The sequence below is a fragment of the Camelina sativa genome, chromosome 14, assembly GCF_030686135.1.
Source record: "Camelina sativa cultivar CO46 ecotype springtype chromosome 14, ASM3068613v1".
NCBI lineage: Eukaryota > Viridiplantae > Streptophyta > Magnoliopsida > Brassicales > Brassicaceae > Camelina > Camelina sativa.
Window position 1 is genome coordinate 14,719,297 of NC_141893.1, and position 17,869 is coordinate 14,737,165.

At 31.8% G+C, this 17,869-nt stretch overlaps 1 protein-coding gene and 1 pseudogene across 2 annotated transcripts; both read left to right on the forward strand.

Moving 5' to 3' along the window:
- The first annotated feature begins 10,641 nt into the window (after window positions 1-10,641).
- Window positions 10,642-12,831, forward strand: LOC104743655 (berberine bridge enzyme-like 8). Its single transcript, XM_019236015.2, has 2 exons — window positions 10,642-11,432; window positions 11,697-12,831. Exons 1-2 carry the CDS (start codon window positions 11,105-11,107, stop codon window positions 12,638-12,640), a joined length of 1,272 nt encoding a protein of 423 aa, XP_019091560.2. The 5' UTR covers window positions 10,642-11,104; the 3' UTR covers window positions 12,641-12,831.
- A 2,515-nt stretch (window positions 12,832-15,346) lies between these two features.
- LOC104743656 (berberine bridge enzyme-like 9 pseudogene) lies at window positions 15,347-17,187 on the forward strand (annotated as a pseudogene). Its single transcript, XR_015580689.1, has one exon. The product of XR_015580689.1 is annotated as a berberine bridge enzyme-like 9 pseudogene (transcript).
- Window positions 17,188-17,869: the final 682 nt, after the last annotated feature.

The following is a 17,869-nucleotide window of genomic DNA, read 5'->3' on the forward strand; positions in this document are numbered from 1 at the left end:
GGAACTGGTTTCGAACAAAGGGGAGGAATGACGACGGTTTAGGATTTTGATGGAAGAAGAAAGATGAACGGCGGCGGTAAGGGTTTAGGGTTTTTACTCAGCTGGATCTCTAGGGCAATCATACTGATAACGTGTTGTTAACTAGAGAATCGAAAGTTGTGATTCTCTTATTATTCTTGATAGAGTAAACTCGAGGTTACATATATATAATAAATACAAAACCCAAAAACTAAGCCGACTAAGCACTAAGGAAATGGCCAACGGGCCTTATTGCCTTGGACATATATAAACTCTGTACAAGCTGTGTATAGGCCGGTTATGCAAGATCCACTCTAAGTATTTTACAACATGAAACAACTAAGCCAACATATCCATGCTTCGGTTGATTTAATTCAATTTCTTTGGTCACTATTGCTTAAATATATGCTGATCTGATTTCATTATAATAAATTAATTTTTCCTAAGTACATGAACGTGTATTTCATTACATAATGTTTGATTTCTGATCGACACATGTTTATATACTGATTTATTAGTTTGCCGAGGTAAGACTCATGCTTATAGCTGGTATAATATCTCGTTGGTTTACGTATGTATACAGTTATATTATATATGAGTGTGAATTATAAGAATACATAAACGGTGATTCAAGCTGTACCACTTATTGCTTATATAGTTTATTATTCCTTTGTTATTACCGAGATAACTTATACTCGTTTATTTGACTAATTATTTGTATATATATATATGCAGTTGAGGCTGGTTTTAGTCGGTGAATCTCTTTGAATGCCGTAGCCGACCTCTTAGCTGATGAGTCGAACTAAAGTTTTGCTGTTGCAACATGAGTAGAAGGACAAAGCAATATTCATTGCCAATAATGTCTCCGTCTTGGATTTCTAATAACGTCTTCATCGAGATAAGTATTATTTTTTATATTTTATAGATTAGCATTTAAAGATCAACTCTTCCTAATCTTTCTATCAATTTAAGAGGAAAAAGAAATATTAGTCACAAATATTTATGAAGAAATATTAGTCATAAAAATATTTAATCTATTTGTAAATAGAAAGAAATAAAAGTTTTTAGAAAATTACCATAATTTTTTATGAATAGAATCCACCATAGTTTTTATGCAACTATAATCATTACAAAAAATATTAGTAACAATATTATTTTAAAAACTTAAGGATTCGGGTTAGCAAAAATTAATACCTGAATTTCATTATATTCAATTTTGTAGATCCACAATTATGATCAATGAACATCCATGTATTCTACTGAAACAAAAAAATTATGTAATATGTTACATATAATTAGAATTATAATTTAAATCTATTTGTAAACAGAAAGAAATCCAAGTTTTTAGAAAATTACCATAAATTTGTTATGAACAGAATCCACCATAATTTTTCTGCAACTATAATCATTACAAAAAGAAACATTAGCAAAAATACTATTTTAAAAAATTAAGGATTCATATCCATGAATTCAACTGAAACAAAAAAAATATGTATTAGGTTACATATAAAAGTTTATTTCAAAATACTAAACTACAAAACAAAATATAGAAAACCATAAAAATTTGAATCCGATGAATCATATAAAATTGTCAAAAGTTGTCTTTGCTCATTTTCTTGTAGAATAAAAAGTTATCGAATAAAAATATGATCATGTTTAACCAAGATAATAAAATTGAATAACAATCACCACTAAAAAAAATCAAATAAACACAATTATTAATAATACTTTACCGATTTGATTTTTTTGCTTGCTTCATCAACTTATTCGTCCAATCTTGTTTTTGATATACAAAAAAACATCCATGGTCCATGGCAGGTACACCTAAAACACAATCAAATAGTACAAAATGAGTAAAACTTTTGATTTGATTCAACAAAAAAAAAATAAAAACTATGGCAGCATAAAAATTAATCATGCAAAGCACCAAAGCATATGGATAGTACATCTACATAAAAAAAAATCAAAATCATACAATAGTAAAGTTGATTCATTAGAACCAAAATAATACAAAAAAAAAATATACTCTCAAAACTATATGTTTAGCTTAATGAATCCGACTTCTATTGTTTTGGCTGAGCCTCTATTTATATATAGGTTAGAAGGAAAATCGTCATAATTATCTTTACAATTTTAATATTTTTTAAAATAGATTTTTTCTTTAAATGAATATTCGTAATATATTCTAATATTTATCTTCCATTTTTTAAAGAGAGATATTGCGTAAATATATTAGATTTCCAATTTTGTAAAACAAATTTCGTTTTTTTTTTAATTTTTTTTTTTAATTTTTTTTTAAAAAACTTAGAAAATGGTAAAAAGATCCAGATTTGAATCTCATTAATGGCAAATTAGTAATCTTAAGTCTGAGGATGAATGTGGTGCGTTTCATCAACCTAAATAGGTGAGAAAAGGAGGTCAATTTTTCTGAAATCGGCGGTGAGCTCTTTTAACTATTCCTTTAATATATAAAAAGTCGGTTATTATTGTCTAATCTTACAACCCACGTAGAGAGTAATGTTAGAGTACTAGAACACGAAATTACTAATTTTGTATTCTTATAGTGACTGATGTCATTCTATTTAACTATAGGGTAAGAGCAAAAAAACTTTTCTTTGCCAACTCAATTAACTATGTTGTCTCTCCATTCATTGGTATCCTGCTGATTACATTTTTTCACTAATTCTAACTTGTGCGTCTTACTCTTGGAAATTGACAGATTTGGAACAGAAATTTTGTGGTGCACCGCATTTGGAGAATGCCACAGTTTTTAGTCAGAGTGAGCTTGACCACCATAGCCCGCTGGCTTTTTGAGGGATATTTCAAAATGAAGAGCTCACCTGAACGGATGGGGCGTCACAGTTTCCGTCATAAGCTAACAATTAACATAACTCTTTTTGTCTAATACAAATATACAATACTACTGCGATACATTATTTATTTTATTTACTTTAGTTACGCTGATGTAATTATATTGGTTTCATAATTATGGTGAAAGTTTTCTTTGTCTTTCAGACTTTACTAATTATATACTAAAGTGTTAGAAATACTATTAGCTAAAAATAAAAATAAAAAACAGTGTATTTAATATAGGGTATATAACATATATACACATAAAATATTTAAAAAGTGTACGTCAAATATATAGTTAATTTACTAAACAAATTACATTATTCTTTTTTTAAAAATAGCTCCGCAGTGTACTGTGGATGAAAATCTAGTTATTATACATTTAAATAATAAATTTGGAAGAAAAATATTAACTTATTATGAACTGGCACATGTCCAGAGTAGGTCTGAGCATTCGGATACCCGTTCGGATCCAGGTTCGGGTGTTCGGGTTTTCGGGTTTGGAGTTATAAAACCCGTTCGGATATTTTCTATTATCGGGTCAGGTTCGGATCGGTTAACATCGGGTTCGGTTAATTTCGGGTAACACCCGAATCTAATATAAAGATTGGATAACCAATGGTGTTTGGTTAATTTAAACCGAATTGCATAGAAAACCCATAATAAACCCGATGTACCTGTGAACATTTGCACTTTCAAAACACAAAATTACAGACATAAAAACATAGAGAAGAAAGAGTAAAAGAGATATAAATTTGAATCCAATAAAGAGTTTCATGACATTAATCCAATAAACGTAGAAAGAGTAGTAGAATAGAAGGACAGAACATCAAAGAGAAGAAAGACATAAAACTAAAAAGTAAAACCGAATATCGATTGACCAAAACCAAATCAAAAAGGTTGCCCTTGTCAACATCAAAAAGGTTGAATTCCATCTAGTTTTCACATCTAGAGGCAAACTACCTCTTGTCATCCTACCAGTATCAACCCTAAGTTCAAATGCCTTTTGTCTATTAGTCCCTGACCTAACATAAGAGATCCCATTACGAACTGCAATCACACTATCGGCATAATCAGACATTCCATCCTTCACTATCAAGTTAATGATGTGACCAGCGCATCTAACATGCATAAAATCTCCATTCATCACCAAAGATTCATTTGATACCAAGGAGAAACTAGACTGAAAACTATCCAGTACTTTACTATTAGTTGATGCATTATCCACAGTAATACATAATACTCTTTCTATTCCCCAATCAGCAAGGCATTCAAGAAGCCTGTTGGACATGGTTTTACCTTTGTTGAATCCTATAATTAGCTTCTTTAGCCGCCAAAATTTATCAATGTAACGTGCTGTTATTACCATATAACTTGCACCTGCCCATTTTAAATAAGATAATGATCAGATTACATAACAAGAAAATAAGCTAATTATTAGATTAAAGTAAAGAACATCACCTGTAATATGACAAACCCAAATATCGGTTGTGAGTGAAACTCTTTGCTTGCTAGTCAAAAACCATTGTCTAATAGCAGCTTTCCTCTCAACATACATCTTCACAATGTCTCTTGATGTTGTTCTTCTTGACTGTGGCTTGTACAAGTTTACCTGAAAAACATGTATATTAGCAAATTTGTTGAATATAAAAACTAAACGTGTATATTAGATAATAAGAACTAACCTTGTTGCAAAAGTGTCTAAATGCCATACTCTCTACAAACGCCAATGGTAACTCCCCTACCACAAGCATTGCATTTACTGCTTCTCTAAAAATATGCTCCGACACTTTTGCATTTTGAAGAGTTCCATCTTTACTAATCACTTTCTGATTCTGAGTTTGATCTTGACCCTCTTTCCATGCCTTGTATTCTTTACATATCTTAAGATGATTCTTTAAGGTTGTAGTCCTTGACTTTGTTGGACATGCTAAGCTCTTCTTACAGTAGTTGCAAACATATTTGTCACGGTTATCCAATAGCCTTGTGAAATGAGCCCACACACCAGACCTTGTGGGGAGTATCCTCTGCCTCTTAGCATTATGTTGCTGAGTATCTGCTTCATCAGTAGCTCCATCACCATCAGCAGCTCCATCACCATCCGCAGCTCCACTCACTGGTTTTATTTCCTTTTGCCTCTGCGGTTAGAATCTGGTGTTAGAAATTCTTCTTCTTCTAAGTCATCATTCTCATGTTCATCTCTGTCTCGATTATCATGGGTTGGAGATGATGAATCCATCTGCGAATAATAAGACAAATGATCATAGTCAGTTTCAGTTACTACAACTAATAAAAACTAACTACTTACATAGCTACTAGCAATGCTTAATTACTAATGTTTCAATTTCAGATGCAAACGAGTATGAATATCAACCCAACAATCATGATTCATCACTTACATATCTACTAGCAGCTTTCAGAAGATCAGTCAGACATAAAACCAAACTAAAACGATTACTGGTTTGACAAAAGACAAGTATACATGTACTGGTTTGACAAAAAAAAATAATTATCAATGAATCTAAAATGATTCCTATTGAGAACGTGACATAATTAGAGAGAAAAAACATCTAGGAGAACTTAGTTCTTTCTCGTCACAATACATTGACCACTATTGAGAAAAATAGTGTACTTAACCTTAAATTTGAGTTAATATATACTACTCTCTCCGTTTCAAAATATATGATGTTTTAACTAAAGCACGCAGGTTAAGAAGTCTTTACTTTTAACAAGTTCAACCAATCAGAAACAATACTGCATAATATAAAATACTAAACTAATCTAAAAGTTGCATACAAAGTTGAAAACATCCTATATTATAAAACAAAAAAACTTCTCTAAACATCTTATATTTTAAAACGGAAGGAGTATGTGTCTAAAGATCATTGAAAGCTAAACAATAAAATATAGAGGTCACACTAGCTAGATATTATGTCATTTGCGTTTTATACAGTCAAATATAATATGTTCATTGTCACAAGAAGCCATTACGTAAACCTATCTCATATAATTAAGCAAGTAAACAGTAAACTCAGTTTACAAGCCTCCTATTGGAATAAACTGAATAATAAAACCAAACCAACATTGAAGCGATATCATCAAACTATAATTTAAAAAAAAATTGAAAACACATGCGATTAGATGAAACTCACCAATTAAAACCATAGTCATCTTGTTGACAAAAAAAACGAAAAAATAACAATCGAACATTACAGATTATGATTGAACAAGAAGAAGAAGAGCATAGACTAACTCCAACAACAAAAAAAAACAAAACAAAACATTACAGATTACAAACAAAAAAACGATTGAATAAGAGGATAAAAACAATCGAAAATGCAGCAAACTTTGCTGACCAAATTAACATTCAGAAAATCTTTGTGTGAAGACATAATTACAGATTATGATTGAACAAGAAGAAGAAGAAAAGTACCTGTGATTTCCTCCGAGAATTCTCAGACGGCGGAGAAGATGATATTGGAGATTTAGGGTTTCCAGTTTGAAGAATTGGGTCTTATATCGATTGAATGGTTTTTGGAAAAGGGAAGTTGAATCAACTATGGTGTGAGTGAATCAAAATCAAATCAGCAAAGGAAAGGAAGAAAAGGGATTAGGGATTTGTAATATTCTATCGCTAATGTGTATATATGTTCGGGTGTATTCAGTTTAATATCGGATATCGGATATTACCCGATCGGGTACGGGTATCCGATGTAATAGAAGATAAAAACCGATCGGATATTATCACTAACCCGTACCCGTACCGAACCGTCTACTTCGGGTCGAATTCGGGTTCGTAATTCGGGTATGGGTAATATGCCCAGGCCTAGTCCAGAGAATCAATTCTCATGGTTCTGAAAGGAGAAACGTTTTTCAAATTTTGTCTTTGTTATTATTTTTAAAATTTTAATTAACAGAACTCCTAGGAGAAACTACCATTAAACATGTTCTAAGTATTTATTTTCCTCTTTATTAATAAATTACATATTTTTTTTTTTACAAATGAAGGACCATATATAAATTTTAACAATAAGTATTGGCAAAAAAAAAAAAAAATGTCAACAATAAGTTCATTTAGAGGGATTCACAACTTCATCTTCGTTGTATGTGATGAAGAACGTAAGCGTTAGATCAGCTTCATGGCATAATTGTTGGATATGGGCTTCGCCCCTATATGTCATTCGGCCCAACAGACCTGCTAAACATATTAAGTCAAAATTTCGGCCCAACAAGCTAAATGGGCTGATCTCGGAGGACAATCTTGGGAATTCGCGCTGAAACTCTAGAGTGCCCTAACTCTACACTTACCTATAAGTAACTCAAGACATTTATTGGGAACCTCATTCTAACTTCCGGACATTACCCAGAGAGCAAGACTTTGCATTAAAAACATAGTTTATTGCCTTTTGTGTAATTCGTTTCCACCTTTGAGATATTCATTTTTCTGGTCTCTCACTCTTTGTAATTGACGATCTCATTTCGTTAATAAAGGACTTGTTCCATTTTTTCCCCGCAAAATCTTATTTATTAGTATTGTGCTAATTCCAGTACAAATAATAATCCCTTGCCATTCAGGTCTTAAGTGGCCGATTTCTTCAATCACAAGTAAACACAATCAAGTGATATCGAACGTGATTATCTTCCTTGCACCCTCGTTCATGTTATCGTTTGTATACGGAAAAAGAATACCAATAAAGAGACGAAACTCAAAATTTTTTTTGTTTTAACAGTTACGAAAACAGAAAAAAAAAAACCCCCTAACCTATAGGTACAAGATCAAGGTTCTCATATTATGATAGATCCGTAACCGTAAGCAGCCAAGAAACGAACAAAACTTTTTGTATGTACCTATATAGCTCTGCTGCCATGATAAAATTACGGGAGTAAGAACACAAAGGTTTTTAGAAAGAATTATTATTAGACTTTGGGAAGAATAATGTTACAATATGCATTCTCTTATATTGAGATATAATTTCCTAATCTAAACTATATATAGATATAAATAATACTAGTGATTCTTCTTGTCTTCATGATTTCGATAATATCGGTTAGCCTTCTCAACCGTTTGTTCTTAATATCGGTCGATCTCATCTCCCAACACAAAAAGTTATGCTTTGTGTTGAATTATTGGTACATATAAGAATATATATATACACAGTAGAACTTCTATAAATTAATACTCTTTAAATTAATACTTGCTATAAATTAATAATTTTTTTTTGTTCCAAGTTAGACTAGTGTAAAAAATAACATAATTCGATAAAATAATAAGATAATAATTTTTTTAAAAATCCTATGTAAAAATATAGTCCCAACAATATCATAAATTAATAATGATATAAACTAAATATATATTTATATATATCTAAGAAAATTTAGTGAAATAAGACTCTATTGTTGTTTGTCTATTCTTGAATTTGCATTTTAGTTAGAGCTTATCTCTAATTTTCTTTCATTGTATTAAAAACTTTTAATGTTGTCTTCTCAAATCGCATCAAAAAATAGAGGAGAGTCATAGTTGCGGTAATTGTTTTTTACATGTAATTGGTTCCAAATGCACTGCAATATGTTATTCGACTTCATCATTACCATGAAAGATAATACCAATAATGTCTTCGAAACTCTAAACTTCTGACATTTATCATTTTCACCTAGATAATTAAGTAAACTATTAACATCAATCCTATTACGATAACCAAGATTATAAATTAAGAAAATTCTATAAAATTGTGAATCATAACAAAATATCTTATTTTGTAATATAAAAATTTCAAAATTATGAAAATAAAAAAAATCTTTTTATAAGTTAATATTTTATTAATTTATCGATAAATTAATAAGATAAATTAAAAAATTTATAAATTAATAAAATTTCATGGTCCCGACCTTATAGATGTTTTACTGTATATGCATTTGCGGAAAAGTGAAAATCAGTTTTGTAGAAAATTGCTGAAGTTATTACGACACAAGGACGCATGCATGGTATCATCGTGTTTACGTGCACCATTCTATTATAAATTTGTGTCGCCGTCACAGAAAAATATTAGATTAGCCGACTAGACGAACTGATCCTTTAATTCTTCCGTTTATAGAATTACTTCAATAAAAATTTTATAACTTGTGAGAGATTTGCACTTCTCCTCCTACAATTGCGTTCGTCAACTTCTTTGCTTTCGTACGGTAAAACAACACTTCGTTGAAACAAAATGCACTTGCAAGCACTTTTAAGCCGGAATTGAATCTTAATTTCTAAACATTTGTTTCGTGTTTGTACAAGGGACTCATGGACATCTTATTTATGCTTCTCTTTCATTTATACGGGTTCTCACATACTTTACGTATACGACCTCTCTATCTCTCATTTGATCAACAAAGCCTACGGATTTTATCTTTCTGTAGTTAAAGAGAAAAAAACATTAGTACAAGTTTATTCAGAATTTGAATTAACTGATCAGGTCATTATCTGTCCTGAGTTTTACATAGTTAGAAAATCTCAGCTCGAATTCTATGTCACAGTTAATTAAGATTAAATTATTTTCAGTGTAAGAATTAAAAATATATTCACTTCAAAATATATCATATAGTATACACAAGTCTTGAACTTTACAAAACAGTTGCATATTCAAATAATTAATATGAGACATTACGTTGCATAACTATCTCATTACAATATGTCAATATTCATCTAATAGATCTAGCAAGCGCTAAACCTTCACATCAAGTCAACTACTACTACATAAAACATACTTGGCATTTGATCTGTAATTTGGTTTAATAAAAGAAAAAGGTAAATTATAGTGTATAAATCCCGTTAATAATATATGTTATTACAGGATACACATGTGATTTTAATTGTATACATAATTTTTTTTTTCCAACCAAACATTAAATTAAAAGAGAACTCCAAGGTTAATTGACTAAACTGAAAGAAAAGAGTTTCAAAAGAAGTTTCAGAAACAAAAGATTTTGAAGAACGTGCAAGACAATTTGTCCTCACGTTTGACGTCCTCGGAATCTGGATCAGAGTGAAGGAGAGAATGGATAGTCTGAGAGCGTGAAAATCTTCCAACATAATTAGGATTTAACCTGCAATATACCGCAGATCAATATACCGCAAATCAATTTTTGTTTTAAGAATATCATAACTAAATCAGTTCGAGTTGACATGTTTTATATCAGTGTTTTAAAAATAGTAAAACAAGTTCAAAATTTACTATATTAATTAAACAGTTCAACTAAAAAACCGAATTAAACCATATACAAACTCAAAATTTAGATGCTTATTAAGTGAACTTTCATGCTCATTTGGATTTGGATTCATTTTGATATTATTTATAATATGAATCTGAATCATTCTTCAAATATTTTAGCCAATGTGGGATGTTGAATACAAACTTTTATAATAATTGAGTAATATATATTTTAAGACACGAATCACAATATATGGAGAAAAGTTAAGTTTCTTAATAATTTTATGCATTATATGATGATTCAAAACAATTAGAAAATAAAATCAAACAAAGTTTCTAGTAACATTATACAGACATTCTTAATTTTATGATTAATGTTAAATCCATCTTTTAATTTTGTTTAGTTATATGGATAGTAGAGATAAATAATTGGAAAGTTATTTGGATATAAATATAAGTAATGTCATATAATGTAATTTTTTGAAAATAAAAAAATAATTTAAAATTTGTACTGACAAAAAAATACTAATGTAGTTGTTCTTCAAATTTTAAATATAAATTCTGGAATATATTGCACTACATCAGAATCTTTGGGACAACTTTTCCTATATACAGTCAAATATTTTGGCGTCATGCCATGATCTTCTCTATAGTTATAAATAACCCAAAATCCTCGACGACATTCATAAACTCAAATCATTTGTTTTTTTCTTTACTTCGACGTTCAGTCTCTAAAAATGAAATATTGAAGAACGACATTAGTTCTTTTACTATTCTTCGTCGTCTTCTTATCGGAATCAAGCTCATCATTAGCAAATCCGGAGACGTTCACACAATGCCTAACCTCAAACTCTGACCCCAAACATCCCATCTCTCCCGCTGTGTTCTTCGCCGGAAACGGCTCCAACTCCTCCGTACTTGAAGCCACCATTCGTAACCTTCGGTTCAACACCTCCAACACTCCAAAACCCTTCCTCATAATCGCTGCAACACATGAAACCCACGTGCAAGCCGCGGTTACTTGTGGCAAACTTCACAACCTTCAGATGAAGATCAGAAGTGGAGGCCACGACTACGATGGCTTGTCATACGTTACGTACTCTGGCAAACCGTTCTTCGTCCTCTACATGTTCAATCTCCGTTCAGTTGATGTTGACACGGCGAGTAAAACCGCTTGGGTCCAAACCGGTGCCATTCTTGGAGAAATTTATTACTATATATGGGAGAAGAGCAAAACCCTCGCTAATCCCGCTGGAGTTTGTCTAACAGTTGGTGTCGGTGGCCATATTAGCGGCCGAGGTTACGGTAACATGATGAGAAAATACGGTCTCGCCGTAGATAACACCATCGATGCAAGAATGGTCGATGTCAATGGTATGATCCAATATCTCTAGCTATTTTATATGCTAACTAAATTTTATAGTATTAAACTATCAATACAGATCCTATAGTCAACCGAACTTATTAGAATAGTAATCTTTGCTAAACTCCGGTCAACTTAAATGAATTAGGCAACACCTCCTAAACATTAGACATTACTATATTTTGTTTGTTACACTTCATCTACATGAATATTTATATATCAATTTCATAAATATTTTCTCATTATATATCCCTTCTATATTTGAAAATTTTTAGGAAAAATATTGGATAGAAAATTAATGAGAGAAGATCTCTTCTGGGCAATAAACGGAGGAGGGGGAGGTAGCCACGGAGTCGTTTTGGCCTACAAAATAAACCTCGTCGAAGTCCCTGAAAACGTCACTGTATTCAGAATCTCCCGTACGTTAGAGCAAAACGTGACGGAGATGGTTCACCGGTGGCAACATGTCGCACCGGAGCTTCCCGACGAGCTCTACATAAGAACAATCATTGACGTAGTAAACAGCACCGTGTCATCTCAAAAGACCGTCAGGGCAACATTCATAGCTATGTTTCTTGGAGACACAACAACGTTCTTGTCGATATTAAACTGGAGATTCCCAGAATTGGGTTTGGTCCGGTCTGATTGTACCGAAACAAGCTGGATCCAGTTTGCGCTATTCTGGATAAATATCCAAGTGGGCTCTTCGGAGAAACTTCTACTCCAAAGGATTCAACCCGTGAACTACCTCAAGAGGAAATCTGATTACGTACGCGAACCGATTTCAAGAACCGGTTTAGAATCGATTTGGAAGAAAATGATCGAGCTTGAAATTCCCACTATGACTTTCAGTCCATACGGTGGTGCGATGGGGAGGATATCATCGACGACAACTCCATTTCCATACAGAGCCGGGAATCTTTGGAAGATTCAGTACGCTGCGAATTGGAGAGAAGATAGGTTAACCGACCGGTACATGGAATTGACGAGAGAGTTGTACCGGTTCATGACTCCTTTGGTTTCCAAGAATCCAAGACAGTCGTTTTTTAACTATCGTGACGTTGATTTGGGGATCAATTTACACAATGGGAAAATAAATAGCTACATTGAAGGCAAGCGTTACGGTAAGATATATTTTGCCGGAAATTTCGAGGGGTTGGTAATTTCTTTAGGAATGAACAGAGTATTCCTGTGTTACCGTAAGTGTATATTGATTTGATTATTGGTTAGTGAAATTGTTGTTGTATAATGATTATATATGTTGTAACTTGTAAGTCTATTTGTTAGTCAGTAAGAATTGATATTACAAGTAGTACAGAATGATGATAGTTACGTTTTATGTATAAAAGTTATGATTTATAATGTAATTAAAATCTGAAATTCATATTTATATACTATTTTATTGATAAATATGAATTTTAATAAGGCCATTATTTATTACATACACTACGTGATGGTATACATAGAGCTGTCAACAGATCTTTTGAGTCTTGATTGCGTCTATATGGCAAGTCCAAGACCGTTTTTTGTTGTGGATCATGAAAACAGTCCATTCACACGACAACATACTTTTTTTTTTGACAATGGCAACATACCTTTTATATGACCGGGGCCAAAAATAACCAGGTAAAAGTTAATAGGAAGTGTCGTTATGACTAATTTTTTTCTGTAATTCAAATTTTTTGAAACAACATATATTATTTGAATAACTACTGAAAGATAAATATGTGTTTAACGTCTCACATTGCTTATAGTTTTAACTTTTAAGACAAAGATTCAAAATTCATATTATAAGAAAACTAAATTATATCTAAATCTGAGTGAGGATGAAACTTAACTTAACAAGCTTCCTAGTTTAGAATTTTGAAACAGTTTAGTTCACTTCTTTAGTCAAACTCATTGATTATACTAGATACAATATTTTTAAAACTTTTAAAAAATTAAAATATTTTGAATATTTAAACTTATATATAAAATATCACGGGTGAAATTATATATTATGATGAGTTTATTTCAACATTAATATATAAAATATCATTAGTCTAATATTACAACAAAGATAAATTATTTGTCATTTTATTACTTTGTTAACACTATCAATATTAGAATATTAGACATATCAAATTAAGTTAATTCAGTTATGATGTTAGAAAATAAAATTTTCTATAGTATACAGCGTGTTAAATCTTTGTTATTTTACTTATTTTCATAATAGAACATGAACAGTAAAAAGAGTTATTTTAACTATATTTAAAAAGTATTAGGTTATTCGAGATAATTTTTTTAAGTAAACTAAAGTTTGCAGTTTTTACAAAAATGATCTACTATTTAAGAAAATAAAATGCAAAAGGGGTAGACTTAAAGTTTAGGAAAGTGATGCTAATTAGAATACAATCTTGAAAAATTGATACTAACAAAAATAATTACTTTTTATTTTTTCTTTTCCGGAAATAATTAAGGATACACATATATATATGTAGATGATGCAATTGTTCAGAATTGTTTAGAATCTTGTTTCTATGTATATAATTAGCATTAATAAGAAAGAAAGGAAAAGAAAAGAATCACATAACTTTGAGCTTATAATTTAGGATAAAGAAACAAATCGCTATATTAAGTTTGTATCAGCTTAGTTTAAAAGTTTGTATCAGCTTAATTCGATTTTTTGGTTGAACCGTTTAATGATATCAAATATCATATTTTAAAACTTACATAATTATTGAATACTTTAAATTATTGAAAAAAATATAGATATTTAAACTTACAAAATTTCTAAATATCACAGAACGGTGTATATTGCGTGACAGGTTTGGATTAATATTAATATAAATTTAAAATATCATTAATCTAATATTACAACAAATATGAATCATCACTTTGTGGAACATGAAAAATAAAAAAAAAGGCATTCGCAAAAATACCATTTTCTCAATACATTTTTGCAAAAATACACTATTTTCTTATCCATTTTCAATAATATATCTTTCAATATAAAAAATGATTAAATTTCAAACCATAAAGTCCAAATACTAAATCCTACCCCCTCAAAACTATACCCTCAATGTAAAATAGAGGATCTAAACCTAAAATCCAAATTTAAACATCAATTAAAACAGTGTACTAATTGTGCAAAAAGGGAAAAAATGAAAATAACGAAAAAGAGGTATTTTTAAAAATAATATCTATAAAGAGGTACTACTAACAATTACAGATTTTTTTTTTAACGAAAATATAACTACAAAATTCAAAAAAACAAAAGTTAACCAATCACAAAGAAGAACATTTTCGGAAAATGTAAGGCTCCATAATAACAACCAAAATACTTTATAAAGATAAACTATCGACTAATTAGTGTTTACGATTACGAGCAGACCCCATCACCAATTCATCAGAACACGCGTTACATAATGGAACATGAACAATAAAAATTTAAAAATTTAATATCTATAAAGTATTAGGTTATTGTAGATAATTTTCCTCAATTAAAATAAAGTTTGCAGTTTTTATAAAAGTGGGCAACTATTGAAGGAAATAAAATGAAAATACTGAAGACTAAAAGTTTAAAAGTGATGCTAATTAGAATACAATCTTCAAAAATTGATACTTACAAAAAAAAACAATATAAGGATATAGATGACTCAATTTGTTTAGAATCTAGTTTTTATAATAAAATGATGATTTGAATCTTGTTTCTATGTATATTAATATAATTAGCATTAATTAGGAAGAAAGAAACAGAAACTAATCGCATAACTTGAGCTTATAATTTAGGATATAGAAACAAATCGCCATATTAAGCATTTGATTAATTTAAATCTCCATAGTGAGAATTTGACTAATTTAAAAGATATCAATTACCAAAAAGATATACATTTACAAGAATAGCCGATTGTGCTCTTGAGGATTCATATCAAAGTACAAATATATAAAAAGAATACAAACCCCTAAACAAATCTTAACCATACTCAACAATAGAGAAAAGTAGAATGGAATCTCTAACCATTCAAACCCTAATCATCACCATTTTTCTCTTTTCAATCCCAACATCATTTGCATCACCGCCAACACTCGAAGACGTTTTTGCACAATGCCTCACAGATTTCAAACCTTCAAATCCAAAGTCCCCAATACAAAACTTCATATTCACTCAACATAATCCTAAGTTCCTCACAATCCTCAACAACTACGTCCGTAACCTTCGTTATTTCAACAACACGACACGCAAACCCGTAGCGATTGTAGCTGCCGCTGATGTCACTCACATCCAGGCTACGATCACTTGCGCCAAGAAACTCAGCATCCAGCTCCGGATCCGCAGCGGAGGCCATGACTACGACGGTATGTCGTATCTATCAACAATTGATTTCGTTGTTCTAGACATGTTTAATCTCCGGTCTATCAAGATCGATCCTAAACTCGACACCGCGTGGGTAGAATCTGGTGCTACACTTGGAGAGATCTACTACGGAGTTGCCAACAAAAGCAATGATCTCCGTGGCTTTCCTGCTGGAATCTGCCCCGGTTTAGGCGCTGGTGGACATTTTGGCGGTGGCGGTTATGGAAACATGATGAGGAAGTACGGTTTATCTATCGATAACATCATAGACGCTAAGATCGTTGACGCTAAAGGAAGAGTCTTGGACCGGAGCTCAATGGGAGAAGATCTTTTCTGGGCCTTACGTGGCGGTGGAGCCGCTAGTTTCTGTGTTGCCTTAGCCTGGAAGATTAAGCTTGTTCCTGTTCCGGCTAAAGTCACGGTCTTTAACGTTGAAACGGTTGGAAACAGAGGAAGCGTGAACACCACGGAACTGGTAGCCAAATGGCAAGAGATCGCAGACAAGATCGACAACGATCTGTTCATAAGATTAACTTTAGGCTCAAGCAACAAAACCGTGAAGGCTTCTTTCATGGGGATGTACCTCGGAAACGCATCTAAGCTTCTAGAAATCATGAACACTAAATTCCCTGAGCTTGGTCTGAAGAAAACAGAGTGTATAGAAATGAAATGGATCGAATCAATTCTGTTCTGGCTCAGTATACCACCCGGTACAGCACCAACATCGAGTATGCTAAACCGGATCCCGCAGAAGCAAATCTACCTTAAGAGAAAATCGGATTACGTACAAAAACCGATTTCAAGAACCGGTTTAGATGCCATATTCAAGGTTCTGATAGAGAACGAGAACGTATCAATGGCTTGGAACCCTTACGGAGGAAGGATGAGCGAGATTCCATCGACCGAGACTGCGTTCCCGCACCGAGCAGGAAACATGTTCAAGATTCAGTACGCAGCAAACTGGTTCGTGTCAGGGGAAGCAGTGGCTAAAGATTGCTTGAGCCAGACGGAAAGAGTGTTCGAGGCAATGAGCCCTTACGTGTCAAAGAATCCCAGAGAAGCGTTTTTGAACTATAGAGACGTTGACATTGGCACGAGCATGAACTCGACGTACGAAGAAGGTAAAGTGTACGGTGTAAAGTACTTTAAAAACAACTTCGAGAGATTGGTTCAGGTGAAAAGCAGAGTTGATCCCGACAACTTTTTCCGGTACGAGCAGAGCATTCCATTGCTCTCCAGCCACTAGAGAGACTAGAGACAATTTATAGTAAAATTCATAGCATGCAAGAAATAATATAATTATTTGATGTAGAAAACGAAGAGCTTGAGCTTTGTCATAAATTAGAAGATGAGGTAGTCATCTCCTCTATATGTACTTTCGAAAAATATCATTTCTATTATATGATAACAAAAAAAGTATGCATTTTCTAGTTTTCTTTGTTTTTTTCCTCCACAAAGAAATGTTTTGGAAATGTCAATCTGTCACTTAGCCGGATCACGTATGTTGTAGTTTTGAAAATAAAATTCACTAACGAGAATGGGAAAGAAAAAAACAGAAACCAGTTTTAACTAATTGTAAATTATTCTTTCAAAACTATATTTGGTTTTAACTCTATCCACGATTCCACCATTATATATCAATCGAACACAATGTATAAAAAAAACTACATGTCAACTTATGAATCACAAGCCCGCAATAACGATACATTTATAATATATTGACTGAGATATTCAACGCTTCTATCAAAACAAACGGGAACGGTCAACTCATACTTTGATAACCAAGACTTGCACGATACAATCAATACATTCGAACGGTCTTTTTTTCTAACGAATTTTCACATATCCAAAAAGATTACAAAAAGTCGATCCGTACAGTATTAGCTACATCACGCTCACGGAAAAACTACATGTCAACTTATATCTATCTATTAATCTCCAAATCTTTCATATGAGCACTGTAAACAACAAACTTGAAAAGTCATACATACACACATGTAGATATTGACGCGTTATCGGCTATCGCTTTACATACAACTAATTAATGTAAAAGTCAAAGTCAAATATATTTAGTCCACTATTAGCCTTTAATCGGATAAAATCTTTAGCTGT

What these genes read in the sequence shown, in the direction of transcription:
- LOC104743655 (XM_019236015.2), top strand. Translation starts at nt 11,105, where the DNA reads ATGAAGATCAGAAGTGGAGGCCACGACTACGATGGCTTGTCATACGTT. An exon ending in AAGAATGGTCGATGTCAATG is followed by an intron (nt 11,433 to 11,696) that starts GTATGATCCAAT and finishes GAAAATTTTTAG; the next exon opens with GAAAAATATTGGATAGAAAA.